The sequence below is a fragment of the Capricornis sumatraensis genome, chromosome 5 (genome assembly GCF_032405125.1).
Source record: "Capricornis sumatraensis isolate serow.1 chromosome 5, serow.2, whole genome shotgun sequence".
Classification (NCBI taxonomy): Eukaryota; Metazoa; Chordata; class Mammalia; order Artiodactyla; family Bovidae; genus Capricornis; species Capricornis sumatraensis.
The window spans coordinates 36519069-36537566 of NC_091073.1; the positions used below are offsets into that span (position 1 = coordinate 36519069).

General features: G+C 37.3%; 1 protein-coding gene across 1 annotated transcript in view; it reads left to right on the plus strand.

The window, feature by feature from the left end:
* The window catches only part of KLHL7 (kelch like family member 7), a 53893-nt gene extending 36605 nt beyond the window's left edge, over nucleotides 1-17288 (plus strand). Inside the window, exons 8-11 of the mRNA XM_068972986.1 lie at nucleotides 8352-8592; nucleotides 10814-11015; nucleotides 14110-14207; nucleotides 16135-17288. Coding sequence (XP_068829087.1) covers nucleotides 8352-8592; nucleotides 10814-11015; nucleotides 14110-14207; nucleotides 16135-16418 — 825 coding nt within the window. The 3' untranslated portion in view covers nucleotides 16419-17288. The remainder of the gene's footprint in view (nucleotides 1-8351; nucleotides 8593-10813; nucleotides 11016-14109; nucleotides 14208-16134) is intronic.
* The last annotated feature ends 1210 nt before the right edge of the window (nucleotides 17289-18498 follow it).

Here is an 18498-nt window from a genome sequence, read left to right on the forward strand (position 1 = left end):
CTGTCAGAACAGAATCTCCACAAAGGACAGCAGTAATTCCAGGTGGGTTGGATCCATAGCTGTATCCCCCAGGGACTGACATTGCTGGAGTACAAGTATGGGTCAACATGGGTGTCCTTTAAACATTCTTAGTTGTCAGTATAATAGGTAACAGTGGTAAAACCAGTGTTCTTTGCAGCTTATGCACATTAAGTATTTCTCACACCTGATTGTTTGCAGGCAGTTTGGTGGGCCTCAAGTTCAGACAGAAGAGATTGGAACACATTCTGAGGTGAATTCTCAGTAGAGTGCCTTCCTAGAATGTTTTCCAAAACAAGAATATTGATAGCCTCTTTTTTTTTCCTTATCAAGCATCTCCATAACACACTTTTGTAGTTTTCTTCTAAAGTCAGCCTCACAGCCCTTGTACCCCACATAGGTGTGGTACCTGAAGTTCCCTGCTTCAGGGATCAGTTCCTTTTGTGTTTAATCACTGTGTCTGCACAAGAAACTTTGAAAATACAACTTACCATGGGAGGGATGACTTCAGAGTCACTCTCATAAGCCACAGTCAGCCATAATTATTACCAATTAACAGATGAGTCCCCTTAAAAGACTGAGAGAAGACAGAAACAAAGTTGTAGGCATTTGATTGATGGCCCTAGGTGGGAAAGGATGAGGCGACTAGGAAAGATAAGTCTATGTGGTGTTTCGAAGGATTCTAGTCATCCTGGAATTAGCTAGAGGGTAGTGGGTACATAAATGCAGTGCTAGCGGGGCAAGAGTCAGGCTGAAGAAAACCAACTGGGAATGAAAGAAATTATCCCTGTTTTTACTATATCATCTCACTTGGAAATGACTATTGGCTACCTTTGGTAATTGTTCATATCATGATCCCAAGGCACAGTAAGAACTATTATTCTAGAAGGATTAAATCGTGCTCAGAGAGGTTTCTTGTGATGATTTTCTTTGAAAATTGGTAATCAGTATAAGAGATAATTAACTTGTTATAAATGACAAGAGATTGTATGACAGCGTACTGTACAGTCAGCTGGTTGTAAAGTGCAGTTTAGCCAGAATTTGAAATTTTGGGGTTGGGCAGCAGCGGGGATTGTGAAGGATATATATCACAGTCCTGTCCCTCAAACTCAAAGTGTATGAGGTGTACACAACCTTGAAGCAGTTAGAGAAGACGGAGGCTGCAGTCAGTAAAGCAGCCACTGAATGTAACCAGTTAAAAGTCGTGATACTGATAGCTTACCTTGAACTGTGTCAGAGTCATGATCTCTGAAGAAGAGAATTTAGCTTCTGGACCAGAGACAAGGCTTGATCACTTAGAGCTTTTCTGTAGCAGAGTTTTATGACAGTGAAAAAGGGATAGAGAAAGCTTCTGATATAGACATCAGAAGGAGGCAGAGTGTCCCACTCAGTCTTATCAAGACCGTATATACTTCTTTAACTGGTAACAATAAAAAGATCATACCAGGCCCACTCCTACAACGTAAAAATAACATGATTGGTCAGAAGGTTCCTGGTAAGAGGGAGAAACTGTCCTCGAGCAAGATACATTGTTGTTACATAGTCATTCAGTTCAGTTCAGCTCAGTGTCCCACTCTTTGCGACCCCATGGACTGCAGCACACCAGGCTTCCCGGTACATCACCAACTCCCAGAGTTTATTCAAACTCATGTCCATTGAGTTGGTGATGCCATCCAACCATCTCATCCTCTGTTGTCCCCTCCTCCTCCTGCCTTCAATCTTTCCCAGCATCAGGGTCTTTTCCAGTGAGTCACTTCTTCGTATCAGGTGGCCAAAGTATTGGAGTTTCAGCTTCAACATCAGTCCTTCCAATGAATATTCAGGACTGATTTCCTTTAGGATGGACTGGTTGGATTTCCTTGCAGTCCAAGGGACTCTCAAGAGTCTTCTCTAACACCACAGTTCAAAAGCATCAATTCTTCGGCACTCAGCTTTCTTTATAGTCCAACTTTCACATCTGTACGTGACACTGGAAAAACCACAGCTTTGACTAGATGGACCTTTGTTGTCAAATTAATGTCTCTGCTTTTTAATATGCTATCTCGGTTGGTCATAGCTTTCCTTCCAGGGAGCAAACATCTTTTAATTTCATGGCTGCAGTCACCATCTGCAATGATTTTGCCACCCCCCAAAATAAAGTCTGTCACTGTTTCCATTGTTTCCCCATCTATTTGCCATGATCTTAGTTTTTTGAATGTTGAGTTTTAAGCCAACTTTCACTCTCGTTTTTCTCTTTCATCAGGAGACTCTTTAGCTCTTTGCTTTCTGCCATAAGGGTGGTGTCATGTGCATTTCTGAGGTTATTGATATTTCTTCCAGCAATCTTGATTCCAGCCTGTGCTTCATCCAGCCCAGCGTTTCTCATGATGTACTCTGCATAGAAGTTAAATAAGCAGGGTGAAAATATACAGCATTGACATACTCCTTTCCCGATTTGGAACCAGTCTGTTCCATGTCCAGTTCTAACTGTTGCTTCCTGACCTGCATACAGATTTCTCAAGAGGCAGGTCAAGTGGTCTGGTATTCTCATCTCTTGAAGGATTTCCCACAGTTTGTTGTGATCCACACAGTCAAAGGCTTTGACGTAGTCCAAAAAGCAGAAGTAGATGTTTTTCTGGAACTCTCTTGCTTTTTCGATGATCCAACAGATGTTGGCAATGGATCTCTGGTTCCTCTGCCTTTTCTAAATCTAGCTTGAACATCTGGAATTCACGGTTCACGTACTGTTGAAGCCTGGCCTGGAGGATTTTGAGCATTACTTTGCTAGCTTGTGAGGTAGTTTGAGCATTCTTTGGCATTGCCTTTCTTTGGGACTGGAATGAAAACTGACCTTTTCCAGTCCTGTGGCCACTGCTGAGTTTTCCACATTTGCTGGCATAATGAGTGCAGCGCTTTCATAGCATCAATTTTTAGGATTTGAAATAGCTCAACTGGAATTCCATCACCTCCACTAGCTTTGTTCATAGTGATGCTTCCTAATGCCCACTTGACTTCGCATTCCAGGATGTCTGGCTCTAGGTGAGTGATCACACCATCATGATTATTTGAGTCGTGAAGATCTTTTTAATATAGTTCTTCTGTATATTCTTGCCACCTCTTCTTAATATCTTCTGCTTCTGTTAGTTCCATACAATTTCTGGCCTTTATCGTGCCCATCTTTGCATGAAATATTCCCTTGGTATCTCTAATTTTCTTGAAGAGATCTCTAGTCTTTCCCATTCTATTGTTTTCCTTATTTCTTTGCACTGATCACTCAGGAATACTTCTTATCTCTCCTTTCTATTCTTGCTATAATTTGGCCTTGGAGTACAAAATGAAGCAGGACAAAGGCTAATAGAGTTTGCAAAAACCCTCTTCCAACAACATAAGAGAAGACTCTACACATGGACATCACCAGATTGTCAGTACGGAAAGCAGATTGACTACATTCTTTGCAGCCAAAGATGGAGAAGCTCTATATAGTCAGCAAAAACAAAATTGGGAGCTGACTGCGGCTCAGATCATGAGGTCCTTATTGCCAAATTCAGACTTAAATTGAAGAAAGTAGGGAAAACCACTAGACCATTCAGGTATGACCTAAATCAAATCCCTTATGATTATACAGTGGAAGTAAGAAATAGATTCAAGGGATTAGATCTGACAGACAGAGTGCCTGAAGAACTATGGATGAACATTGTACTGGAGGCAGGGATCAAGACCATCCACAAGAAAAAGAAATGCAAAAAGGCAAAATGTTTGTCTGAGGAGGCCTTACAAATAGCTGTGAAAAGAAGAGAGGTGAAAGGCAAAGGAGAAAAGCAAAGATAGACCCATTTGAATGCAGAGTTCCAAAGAATATAATCATTAGTACAGAGCTTAAGGAAAAACATACCGCTGAGCAGGGTGAGTTGTTTTGTTGTGTAATCATTAGTTCTGGGCTTCAATAAAGTTGGTCTTAGGCAAAATAGATTGTTGCCTTAATAACTCAGATCTTAATAAAAAAAAACCATCTTATGTGATTAAGGTGAAGGAATGCAGAAAAATAAAACATTTGTATAAGGAGGGCCCCAGACTCCTTATCAACCTACCTCAGAATTAACTTTCTCAGTACAAAATAGGTAATGATAGCAGTGGTGGTCTGAAAAGAAGAGATCCCTCTGGGATGCATTTGCCCAGCAAGCTTCTTGGAACTTTGAGGGGAACTTACTGATAGAGTTTAGATAGATAGAAAGAAAAGAATATATTTAATCCTAAGTATGAATATACCTTAATTGTTAAATTTTTTCATAAAAAGCAAAAGCGTACAAAATATTAACTGAATGGATTCTTTTTCCTTTAAAAAAGGAATTTAGATATAGGTGTACTTTTCATGAAACTATGTCTAGGAATGCTGAGGCATCTGGCATAAACCTCCTTTCTCCCCTAGTTTTGCTTTTCTCTCAGAATGATACAAAATAAAGTTCTCAAGTCTTTATTTTTAGAAAGTTTTTTTCATATTTTGCTTATTAAAATTTACATGTGTAGTGTTTCTATTATTTGAGGATTCATGTGTTTTCAGAATGCAGATTATATAAAATCAGACTTCTCTCAAGGAAAATATCAGGCTGATATTTTTGCCTTAAGGCATTTGAAGAAAAATACTACATCCTATCAACTCAGGAAGCTTTTCACTTCCTGTAGCAGTGTCCTACAGCTGAAAAATCACACAAGATGTAATGAAGTGCTCTGTCGTCAACTCCAAACTTCAGTGTGGTAGGAATTCAGAAAAAGATAATCAGAGAAGCTTGCAAAAAAAAGTCTTGATCCTGAAAAAAGTCTAGAATGTGATGTATCACAGCAGAGGCAAGAAAGGTTGACTGGGACCGGGAAAGATAGGACTTTACACTTGGGTGTGTCTCTATAGTATGTGGGGATGCATGCAGAGGTGATTTTTCAAAACTTAAATCCTTCTACCTGTGTTTTTTTAGACTTCCCAGTTTTCTCATTTTCATATCTTCTCAGCAGCTAAGCATAGAACCTTGCCTAGTTCAGTTCAGTCACTCAGTTGTGTCCAACTCTTTACAACCCCATGGACTGCAGCACGCCAGGCTTCCCTGTCCATCACCAACTCCCGGAGCTTACTCAAACTCATGTCTGTTGAGTCGGTGATGCCATCCAACCATCTCATCCTCCGTCATTGCCTTCTCCTCCTGCCTTCAATCTTTCCCAGCATCGGGGTCTTTTCCAGTGAGTCACTTCTTCGTATCAGGTGGCCAAAGTATTGGAGTTTCAGCTTCAACATCAGTCCTTCCAATGAATACTCAGAACTGAATTCCTTTAGGAGGGACTGGTTGGATCTCCTTGCAGTCCAGGGGACTCAGTCTTCTCCAACACCACAGTTCAAAGGCATCAATTCTTCGGCACTCAGCTTTCTTTATAGTCCAACTCTCACATCCATACATGACTACTGGAAAACTATAGCTTTGACTAGACAGATCTTTGTTGTCAAATTAATGTCTCTGCTTTTGAATACGCTATCTAGGTTGGTCATAACTTTTCTTCCAAGGAGAAAGCGTCTTTTAATTTCATGGCTGCAGTCACCATCTGCAGTGATTTTGCCGCCCCAAAATATAAAGTCTGTCACTGTTTCCATTATTTCCCCATCTGTTTGCCATTAAGTGATGGGACCGGATGCCATGATCTTAGTGTTTTGAATGTTGAGTTTAAGCCAACTTTGCCTAGAATGGATAATAAAACTTAACTGAATTAAATTATATTTTTAGGGTAACAATTTCCTGCTGACAAATATACAGTGTGACTCTAGTGCTATTCATCCATCTGTTGCTAACATGAAAGCTCCATGTGCTTTTACCTTGCCCATAGTCCATGTGTGCAGACAGCCGTAAGTAATTCTTCCTCCACCTACAGGATTGGGAGTGGTCCCGTCAGTGGAATAAGACCTGGCACTCACATCCACTAAGCTGACAGGCCTGACTTCCCATCTGTTGTTTTCCCCTCTCTGCTTGCTTCTTCAACTACGCACATCTCCTAGACAGTATATAACTTATTAAAGGGCAGACGTTAAATCACATTCTCTATTTTGGATGAAGCGTAGATTGAAGGAATTGGGCATATTTCCAAGGGAGCTTGGCCCATACACACACAGGAAAAAATACCATAAACTCCCCTGCATACAATCTAAGCCAGATGATACAGGTGCATTTAACACCTGACAGATACATATAATGAGCCCAAGTATGAAACATTACTGTTTATGTGAAATGAAGTCTTATTTTTCATTCTAGGTAGAAATTCTTGCAAAGAAAGATCATTTCACTTATCTGCCTAGAAGATGAACTATTAGGCAGAATATTATATATGGCTAATATTTAGCAAGCATAGTGTTTAACATGTATAGTGGAAGAGTCAGAAAAGATTTAAAAACTTTGAGGACTTCTAGAGAAATCAGAGCCCAAATTGCAAGTAGATAGAAGCATATGCCTATTCCTGTGTCTCACACACACCATGCATACACACTAGCTAATCAGTTCCCTTGGACTTAAAGAGTTCTGAGAGAGCAATTTATTTTAATTCTTGAGTAATAAGCATAACCTAGCCCTGTATGACTTAATAATCATCCATTCCCTACTCAGGTCCTTGAGTAGTACTGGAAGGTTAGAATTATTGTTACCAAGCTCTTTCAAATTACTTCACTCTTCTGAACCTCATGTCCTTGTGTCTATTTAAGTTCATTGAGCTAAAAAAAAGTAGCATTTTTGTTTTCTTAGTTCCAGCATCTGCATGGGTAGCTCTTTTTATTTTGAAGAGTACCAGATGTTAGACACCATTTCAAAGAATGTCTGACCAACCTTCTCATCCTGAAGTTAAGGAAGAGCTTGGAAACATGTTCTTAAAGATATCTTTGGAATCGTTTGCATATTACTTTCTAATATCAAATAAATTGGGTATAAGAGTGGCAAGACTTAAGGTTCACTAAATATAACATATCATTAATAAAACTGTATTTCTCTGCTATTCAACCTGGTCAGGTAGGAATTATGAATAATTTGCATAATATGTTAGAGATTAACTTTGTTTGCTTTTGAAATATTGCTCCCTGTAGAATATACTATTGCTTACTTTTTCCCATTCTGTACTATGCAGTTTCCCTAAGGAAACAAATTTATAAAATATTCTTCCTCAGTTTTCAAATCCATGGACTATAACTGAAATTTCAGGATGATGTTTACCTTACAGTTTTGTGTGCCTACCGATAAACATACCACTGAGTAGCCCATGGGGACTCAATAGAGTCTACTTTGAGAATAAAAAAGGGATTAAGGCTCTGTTTCTCTGGTCACCTAAGAAGCAGAATGTTTATCATTACTGGGAGTCAAGATACTCTACATCAGGTGCTCTTTTTCCTGAAGAGATCATTTCTTATGTCCTATGATGCTTTGATGAGCTAGCATGATAGGTATCAGTCAGATTTTCCCAAAGGGAACTCAGCATTAATCAATCACACACAGTGCTTTTCTTGATAAGATTGGGAATTATCTGGATTTTGGTCTGACCCTAATTATTCTCAGCCATTTTCAGAATGCATCCAGAACACTGTAGCTTCCTTGCTTTAAAAGGGGGAGGATCCAACAAGCTGTAACTTTGGAAGCATACCCCCACATATTTTCATAGAAGACAGGCATGGGCTTCAAACAAAAAGCGGTGGTGCTGTGAGCAGCGTTTTTTGTGAAGTGCTGATAGGCGCTCATTTCTTCTCATTGAGAAGGAAGCATTTGAGCTTTCAGATTACTCCAAGTATATCACAAATATCACAGCTTTAAGAGTCTGGCTGACTATACTGACTCAACTGAATATTTACCAAAAAAATCTCTCTCAGAAGTCTACAAAATGCCTTCTGTCTTTAGACATCAGTAGGCTAATGGCAGTTAAGCTTCAAATTATCCATTAATTCTTTGCATCACTATACATCTGGCAAAGAAGGGATGCACATATTTCTTTTTTAAAAGTCTTTAACAAAACTACTTATTTTAGAATTTTCTTGTGTTATTGTTCTCAGTAACAGAAGGGATAGAAGACTGGGTGGTAGTGATGAATGCAAATGTATTATAGTTTATTTTAGAGCCAGAAAAAACCCAAAGCCATCTCTGTCTTCCTCTTGCCTTCTGCTACAATTAACCAACATTCTGAAGAAGAAATCACACAAAATTAGATAATAGTTTCAAGCCCAACATTCTTATATATACTGATAAACTAACATATTCTTATGTTTTGTATGTTCTCAACTGTATCTTTGCTTCCTCCTTTCCAGTTATATTTTTCCATCATTGAAAGCTTCCTGTCCTTTCCTATTACAGGATTATAGCTGGACAGACATCCGCTGCCCCTTTGAAAAACGAAGAGATGCAGCATGCGTGTTTTGGGACAATGTAGTTTACATTTTGGGTGGCTCCCAGCTTTTCCCTATAAAGCGAATGGACTGTTATAATGTCGTTAAGGATAGCTGGTATTCCAAACTGGGCCCTCCAACACCTCGAGACAGCCTTGCTGCGTGTGCTGCAGAAGGCAAAATTTATACATCCGGAGGTTCCGAAGTTGGTAAGGACTTATTTAGTATTTGTATTTGTGCTTTAAAGCCAAGTGTATATATAGGCTTTTATATCTAAATAAAGAGTTGGTATTATTTGTCCAGATACTCTTTGACATAATTTAAATACATAGCTGTCATTATTTTAGAGCACATTTCCTTGAAGGTTTACCTTAGTCTATATAAATCATTGAGAACTTCATCTTAAATTATGTTAATTATCCAATTTCTGTCATGATAAAGCTTTCGTTGACTTCATCTGGATTTGAACTCCATTGGTGCCATGTGGATTAGTTATTTTATATACCTAATCTTGGAGAAGGGAATGGCAACCCGCTCCAGTATTCTTGCCTGGAGAATCCTATGGACAGAGGAGCCTGGTGGACTACGGTGCATAGGGTCACAGAGTTGGACATGACTGAAGTGACTTAGCACGAACGTACACATGGATGCATATTATTTGCTTTAAAGATTTCAGAGTTTGGCTTACTTGTAGACCCTTTAAGATCTCTTTATTATAGTCAAGCTTTTAAAATCTATTATCTTTGCTTTTTTTTGTATCAGAAAAAGGTAAGACGAATCTTTTTTATTTGCGTCATGCTTTCACTTTTTAATGTAATGACTGGTAATGGTATCTTGGGCTTTTTGATCAGAACGGAATGTAGGTATGGGTATAAAAACCATTCTCATTGATAATTTGTTAGTGTCTACTAGTGTTCCTTTTCTAAATGAAAAAAGTTTCTGAATATTCTACATGCAGACTAGGTCTGCATATTAGCTTTTATATGCTTTCATCTTTTCAAATAATTTCTTTAGCTAAATAATGGGCTTCCTGAAACTAGGAAGACCAAGTAACTATAAGATACGGAATTAAAATGTTAGTCTTTTTATTTTCTTTGATGATTTTTATATTAGCCCAAATAATGTTTTACTTTTGGTCAGCATATGTAGTTTTTACTCCCCACCCCGAAATGTTTGTAAAATGAGTACAAGAAAGGTTATGTTTTCTAAATGTGACTTTAGGAGGTGACCTTTCCCCTCTTTAAAAGCATTCTTCACAGAATGTCTAATACAGCATATTTGAAATAACAATAAATCCTAAATGTAGTAGAAAGTTTTATAATTTTTGTAGAAAGTATAGTAGATAACTTCATTTCTTCATCATTTACTCTACTTAAATAGTAACTTTTTTTTGTATCTACTATATACTGTGTATTTCCTTTGTGTCAACTGACTGAATCTACTAGATTGGAAATGTTTGAAAAGTTAAAAAGAAGTTATTGTTAGTCATATTACTTCTTCCATTTGGTATTCTTTGCTCTTTGTAGGCTTTGGTTTTGATAGAGAATTACAAGGGTGCTATTGTTTTTAAACATTAGGAAAGTCGAGAAAACTTGGAGATGAGCAATAATTTCATTAAGTTCTAACTTCTTCTTTTCTTGGGAAAGAAAAACACACTTGACCTTTAATAGTATCATTTCTTAAAAAAAAAAAAATTTACTGAGCTCCTGTAATGTACAGAAGTTGTAACACAGGACGAGCGTGTTTTACCATTAAAATGTATAATCAAAGAACACCAGAAACATACAACAGTGCTATGAGTGTATACTTAAGAATGGCCTGGCATGATTTCAGAGCCTGCTTATACAACAGTATTCTCGACACAGCTGATAACAGTGAGGAAGAATAGTTTTGTTAGTGATGCAGTGGCTATTCCAGAACATCACATGACAATCCTTAGGATACTCTCAAATAGCAGTTTTATAATTTAAGGTATGGATTTGCCATCTGTAAACAGCTGTTTTTCTCCTCTATAGAAACATTTGAGGTTGAGTTAATTCCTATCATGCATGACTGGGCTGGAAGACATACATAACGTTTCTTAATTTGAAAATCTTTTGAAATCAAACCAGTTTCTTTTCTGAAAGTTTAATTACCAATTTACCGATTACCAATTGGTAATTACCAATCACCAAGGATCTCCGACAGATCCTTTTTTGAATATTTCCCAAGGTCTATACAAACAAGGATAGCTTTTTTCTTAAACTGTTTCTATGTTTGGCTGCTGTTACTTGAGAATAGAAAAGACTCTACAACCTTCAAATCTTTCCTTTAGGAATTAATGATTCAGTTCCTCAGTCAGCTCACTCCAAGCTCCCCTCACCACCCCCCCCCACACACACACACATACACACACTAAGCTAATCAAGATGGGGTCCTTTTCTTTTACAGGAAACTCAGCTCTGTATTTATTTGAGTGCTACGATACGAGAACTGAGAGCTGGCACACGAAGCCCAGCATGCTGACTCAGCGCTGCAGCCATGGGATGGTGGAAGCCAACGGCCTGATCTATGTTTGTGGTGGAAGTTTAGGGAACAACGTTTCTGGGCGTGTCTTGAATTCGTGTGAAGTCTATGATCCTGCCACAGAAACGTATGTATCATCAATTTAAAAATCTTACTTCACTATTAACTGTATTCTTTAAGCTCCAAGGAAGAAAATCTTAAAAGGCAGAAGGAACCCAACAGAAGGATTTTGTTCTTATATTGAGTGTATTAATACATACACTTTAGAATGTGCTAGGTTCAGGGGCACATGTATAGGTTGGACCCTTCCTCCACACCTTAAGAAATGGCTTGACCTTGTATCTTGTGGGAGCCCCTCTTTCTTTCCTGCTTGTGCAATAAATAAATCCTTGAGGATGAGCAAGTATGACTGATTCATCAGATTCAAAAGGCTTTTTTTTTTTTTTTGAGATATCAGTAAGTGTAGAGAGGGAAAAACAATGTATAATCAGTGGTAAATTTGCCTTTAATTATAAATATTATATATTGGTTCTAGCTTAAATGAATGATAGCCCTAAATATAATGTCTTTTTTTTTTGGTAATTTGTGCTGACTAGGGTATGTTTGGATTCACATATATTAAATAAAATTATTCTTAATCAACTGAGAAGTAAACTCCTTTTTAAAAAGCAAAATATAAAGAAATAAATGGTTAACCAGTTTTTCTGATCTTGTTAATGATGGAACCCATCGAGTACAGCCAAAGGAAATGCACTAGTTACTGAATAGTGGGAGTGCTGGTAAGTATAGTGTAATTGACTAATGAGAAAATGAACACAGATGATACTCCAGTCAGACCTTTTATTAATAATCAGAAACATACATAGACCTTTAATAAGAAAACCCACTTGTTCATCTGAAAGGATTATTCTCCCTTTATCAGAAAAAGTTATTGGGTGAATATGTTCAACTTAAATGTTATGCCAAAGAACTGCACCAAAACTCTTGTGCTCAAGGTTTGTATTTAGAAAATACTGCCAGGCTACAGAACATACAAGTCTTCTACTCTAGCTATTGCTTTTTTTAAGTTAAGAGTAAACATTTAATTATAAAATATGATTGTCATTTGCAGCTGTTTGTGCTTCCCACCTACTTTTGAAGGATTTAAGGAAGCAAAACCATTAACTCTTTTCCCAGAAAAAAGTGCAGTTGCAGTCGTTCTTTTCTCATTTTTTGCTCTACTAGTCTTCCACGTTAGGAACAGAATTGAAAGAAGCTTATCTTGAAACTTGGGGCTTCCTTAGTAGCTCAGACAGTAAAGAATCTGCCTGCAATGTAAGATAACCAGGTTTGATCCCTAGTTTGGGAAGATCCCCTGGAGAAGGGGTCACAAAGAGTCGGACACAACTGAGCGACTGGCACTTCTATCTTAAAACTTATATTTTGCTAAAGTGTTGAGACTAGGAAATCTCTTGAGATTATCAAACTTAATACTTCTCAATGTTTTTTAAAAATGTACCTTTGTACTGGCCAGGGATCACTGGGGATACCCCTTATCCTAATCCTATCATCCATCCAGCCAGTTAGCTATCCAGCTATCCAGCCCCTCTTGTCCTAAACAGTAGGAGCAGGGTGTATACAGATGGTCCTCCCTCCTCTATCAGTCTCTACTTTGCCTCCCATAAATTCTATACTCAGAAAGCATACAGGATGGAAAACTGTAATCTCATTCACTCTGCTGCCTAATTATTGTTTAATTTCTTTAAAAGGTCTTAAAAGTAGAACCCATACCATATAAACTCCAGGCTTCTAAATTTTGAGGTCTGTATTTAGGCAGTATCAGCGTAAATCAATATATTCTTGTTCATAGTAGCGGAGGAAATGTATAAAGGAATCTACAACATCAATATTTTTTAAAAAAACTAGGTGAATATAATCAGTTTGGGGAATATTTTTAAATTTACACAACTTATGTATTAAGCTTATGTATTAAATTTGAATTCCGTACATTTTCTATTACATTTAAATTCCCTAAATTTTCCTAAGTGAAAAGCTAGTGTAAATTCTCTTATATCATAAAGAAGAAAGGGGTATGTGTATTGAATTTTTCCCAGTCAGATACTCTGTTTAATGCACTTTGACAGCTCACTGAGTGCAGAGCCTGTCAGAGGTCGAGTACGGGCTCTCCCACTTCTGAGTTGTACACTGACCTTTTCCCCTGGGGGGCCCTGTGTGTTTATCCTGAAAAATGGGAGGTCTTTAACCAAATGCTCAGAAAATGAGAGTAGTGACTGTCAGAAAAATTTATTTTTTTAATAAATAAACCAGAAGTATGTAAATATAAGGCTACAAGAGTTGTTGATATTTCAGAGTTCATTATGCTCTAAAAAGAAGAGTTATAAATAACCATATTAGAGAGTTATACTCATGCCAGATTCCACCCCCCTTTTTTTTTTGGTGGTTGTCTGGAGCCTTTCGATTTATATCACCCGTTAAGAGCACCACCTGCACAATCACAGGTGTCAGTTATATGTCTGGGAGTTTAGGCAAAGAGAGAGATTGAATCTCATAAAAAAAAGTAACAAAATGGTGTGTGTAAAGCTACCTGTGAATTATTCTCTGACGTGGGTCCACATTATATTCTCTATCTCATTCTTTATAATAGAGCCTGTGAAGACAGCAGTGTGCTAATAAGTTATTAAATGTGACAGAATGATAGTAGTACTTTAGTTACTAGAGCTGCCTAAAAGTTCTAAGTGTATATTTAAAGATGGATGTGTGAATAGTAACACATAGGATGATTTGCTGATTGCTAGAGGCCCATGATAAATTTGTGTTTTACTTACTTATGTAAATATTAATTAAAACTACATATGACAGTATTAATGCCTTATATTTCCTTACACATCTTCCTTTTCTTGTTTGTTTCTGTTTTACAAGTTATTGTGAACTATAGAAGTGGGTTTCTTCCAAAAACATGACAGTAGTCTCCAGATAGCCTCTACTTCCCATATTATTTTGGAGTTGAAAGAAGAAAATCTTTTTACCCCACCTGTAAATCACTCAAAACCAGTTAACTTTTGTTTTCTAGCTTTTCAGATGTGCATATTTGTGTGTGTATACACGTATGTGAGCTGTAACTGAGCACTTACTTGGGATAACAGACCTTTCCTGTAAATTCATATAAGTCCTTTTACTTCTTGTAAACAAGTATACTAAACACTTTCCTTAATTTTTTTCAGGTGGACTGAGCTGTGTCCAATGATTGAAGCCAGAAAGAATCATGGGCTGGTATTTGTAAAAGACAAGATATTTGCTGTGGGTGGTCAGAATGGCTTAGGTATGTGATGTTTATTCACTGTTGAACATTATCAGTCAATTTGCTGATGTTTCCTTATCCTAACTTATAAAAATGTTTCTTGAGATCTTGATACAAGCATTAATTACATACATCATTAGATTTATTTTTATAGTTTCTGGAACTAACATTTTATGAAACTTCATAATACATTTAACATTCCTGTCCGTGAATGTAGGTAGTAGCCAGCAGTCATTGTGACAGTCTCAGATGGCTTTTGTCTATTTCCAAATACCCTCTGGGGAATGGCATCACACTAGCTTAAGAACTGTTGAGTGACAGGAATATTTGAACTTTAATACAACATTTAAAACTTTTAAATGTAACTTTTAGGTCTTCTATCCAGGCTCTGAATGGCACTGTTTCCTAAACATTTTTAAACACTTCGTGAACATATCAGTATTACTCTTCTAATTGATTAGATTTGATATTTTAATTTTTATAAATAATGTAGGTCCCATCACTTCATGGGAAATAGATGGGGAAACAGTGGAAACAGTGTCAGACTTTACTTTTCTGGGCTCCAAAATCACTGCAGATGGTGACTGCAGCCATGAAATTAAAAGATGCTTACTCCTTGGAAGAAAAGTTATGACCAACCTAGATAGTATATTCAAAAGCAGAGACATTACTTTGCCGACTAAGGTCCGTCTAGTCAAGGCTATGGTTTTTCCAGTGGTCATGTATGGATGTGAGAGTTGGACTGTGAAGAAGGCTGAGTGCTTAAGAATTGATGCGTTTGAAGTGTGGTGTTGGAGAAGACTCTTGAGAATCCCTTGGACTGCAAGGAGATCCAACCAGTCCATTCTGAAGATCAGCCCTGGGATTTCTTTGGAAGGAATGATGCTAAAGCTGAAACTCCAGTACTTTGGCCACCTCATGCGAAGAGTTGACTCATTGGAAAAAGACTCTGATGCTGGGAGGGATTGGGGGCAGGAGGAGAAGGGGATGACAGAGGATGAGATGGCTGGATGGCATCACGGACTCGATGGACGTGAATCTGAGTGAACTCCGGGAGTTGGTGATGGACAGGGAAGCCTGGCGTGCTGCGATTCATGGGGTCGCAGAGAGTCGGACACGACTGAACGACTGAACTGAACTGAAAGAATCTTTAATTACTGCTTAAAAAAAATAATTGTATTTATCTATTTTTGGCTGTGCTTGGTCTTCATTGATGTGCAGCCTTTTCTCTAGTGTGGCGAGTGGGAGCTAGTTGCTAGTTACGGTGTGCAGGCTTCTCTTGTCACGGAGCACAGGCGCTAGAGCATGTGGGTTCAGTGACTGTAGCTCCTGAGCTCTAGAGCTCAGGCTCAGTAGTCGTGGCACACAGGCTTAGTTGCTCTGCAGCATGTGGGGTCTTCCTGGATCAAGGATCAAATCCATGTCTCCTGCACTGGCAGACAGATTCTTTACCACTGAGTCACCAAGGAAGTCCAAGAAATTGCTTTTAAAAATGGAGAATTTGGACTGAATCTACAGATAGATTCCACAAAGCTCATTTTAGTCAGTACCTTCAATATTTAAGAATAACAATGAAATGACTTCTTTTCCTTCTTCTGTCTCTTTCCATTGCTATTTTTCATAAACTGCTGACAGATACATGGTAGAAGGAAAAAGAACATTTGGGTAATTATAATCAAACTTAATCAGAAAGAGACTTCATTGAGTGCTTTCCTTTTTAGTTTTTCCACAGCAGATAGAACATTTTTAGTTTTATAGAATAAATTTTAAGTATTTATGGTTCTAAAATGATAAAAAATTAAGTTAAATTCCTATTGCGTTAAAGTCAGAATAAGAATTTAGATAGTAGATATGTAAGGATTCATTGTAAAATTGCTACAACTTTTATTATTACTTTAAGAGATGGTAGAATTGTTCACATAGTTGTTCATGTTTTCTTCTTTTGAAGGTGGTCTGGACAATGTGGAATATTATGATATTAAGTTAAACGAATGGAAGATGGTCTCACCAATGCCATGGAAGGGAGTAACAGTGAAGTGTGCAGCAGTCGGCTCTATAGTTTACGTCTTGGCTGGTTTTCAAGGTGTGGGTCGACTAGGAAACATCCTTGAATATAATACTGAAACAGACAAATGGGTCGCCAACTCCAAAGTCCGAGCTTTTCCAGTAACAAGTTGTTTAATCTGTGTTGTTGACACTTGCGGAGCAAATGAAGAAACCCTTGAAACATGAAAAGCTGAGTGAACTTCAAGATTCATTGGAGACTCATAACTATGGCCACCCGTGCTTTGTTCCAAGAGTGCAGTCACAAAGTTTTAGTTTGGTGTGTTGTTTTTCTTTTCTCCCCCAAGGAATTTTCAAGTAAAGTAAGATTCATGTAAAATAGATTTTCTATGATTTCCTTCCTCAATTGAAAGACCGTATTTCAGCTGGCCATATAACCAAGAACAAATCTAGCAAGAAAACTTGTAAAATTATAAGCACTTGGTGAAAATATGAATTCTTAAATGAATTTCACATTTGTAAGTATGATTATGGCAGAATGGGGGACTGACTCATGATTGAAGCAGTCTCAGGTTAGCTCTAGATTCTATTTTCATACATCATAGAAGTGCTATGTAGTTATGTCTGTTTCTCTTCAGTCAAAAACTAAGAAATAGTATGAATTGTAAGTCAAAGATAGTTCTGATGGAGCAGCTTAGTCTCATAATTTTGCTAGTCTTCATTTGTTCCATTTAGTGCCAAATGTATTCCATTTTAAAAGCAAGCCAGAGTGAGTCAAAGCATACACCTATATCTCATAAAATCTCATAAATACATTTTGGGAGTTAAAATGTAATCAACTCCTCATGAAATATATTCAGTACAATTAAATAATTCCATCTTTTTAACACAAAATGTCAAGCTTAGCACCCATCATTAATTTACATCACTTTTTTAACCCAGGGATTAAAAAAGAATTATACCTCTTCAGTGCTCACTCTGTTAATATTACCTAGCAAAAGAAAGCTACTTATAGCAAATTCTAGGTCACTAGAATATCACTGATAGTTATACACTGTCAATGTTGAATTTGAACTTCTTATAGATTAAAAAGGTATATAATTTCTTTTCCTTAGCATATCAGCAAATTTGACCCAGTTGTCTCTAAAAGTTTTGTAATTGAGTTACATATTTGTTATATTAATTACTTATATGTGATCAGTAAATCTTTTACAAACCCAACTGTTCATTTCTTTCCTAGTAATGTTTTGCCCTTTTACATTATGAAATGTATGGAATGAGCCATGTAAAGCTGTCACCATCAATGTTTTTAAACCTGATAATATTAAATATTTTTAAACTTCAAGTAGACTGCTAAGTTCATTCTTCACTTTAAATGTGTTAGGTAGTTTTTAACTTGTGAAGCAGTGTTTCTTTTTAAATTTTTATTCTTTATATGAGGATTATAATCTTAAGACCTAAAAATGTTTAAATGAAAAGGGAATTATAAAAGATTATGGCAGATATATTTCCATTTATGTAAGGTTTTATGTACATTATAGTTCTATTAATTTATGTGTCATACAGTTCACTTGTTTAAAGTGTACCACTCATTGATCTTAAATATATGTACAGAGTTATGCAACCATCACCCTAATTATGGAACACTTTCTTCACCATAAAAAGAAACCCTATACTTATTTTCCCTGTATTACTTCCTAATGGCTCCTATAACAAGTTACCATAAACTTCATTGCTTAAAACAACAGAAACTTACTCTTTCACAGTTTGGGAGGCCAGAAATCCTAAACCGAGGTATTGAAAGGGTTGATTCCTTCTGGAGTTTCTGAGGGAAGAACTTCTCCTGCCTCTCCAGCAGCTTCCAGTGGCTGCTGGCAAGCCAGGAATTTGTTGACTTACAACTGCATCACTCCAGTCATTGCTCCTGGCTTCACATGGACTTCGCCCGTGTGTGTCTCTGTCTGTTTTCTGGTACTGTTGAAAGTCATTGGATTTAGCTCACCCTCCTCACTGGTGGAGGGCATGGCAACCCATTCCAGTATTCTCTCCTGGAGAATCCCATGGACAGAGGAGCCTGGTGGCTTGCAAAGAGTCGGACATGACTGAAGCAACTTAGCATACACTTAGCATACACGCATGCACCTCTTTATATTTTTTAAATTAATTTATTTAATTGACGGATAATTGCTTTACAGAATTTTGTTGTTTTCTGTCAAACCTCAACATGAATCACACACTTCTTTATCTTAACTAATGACTGTCTCCAAAATAAGGTCTCATTTTAGAATTTTAGGGAGACATTACTCAA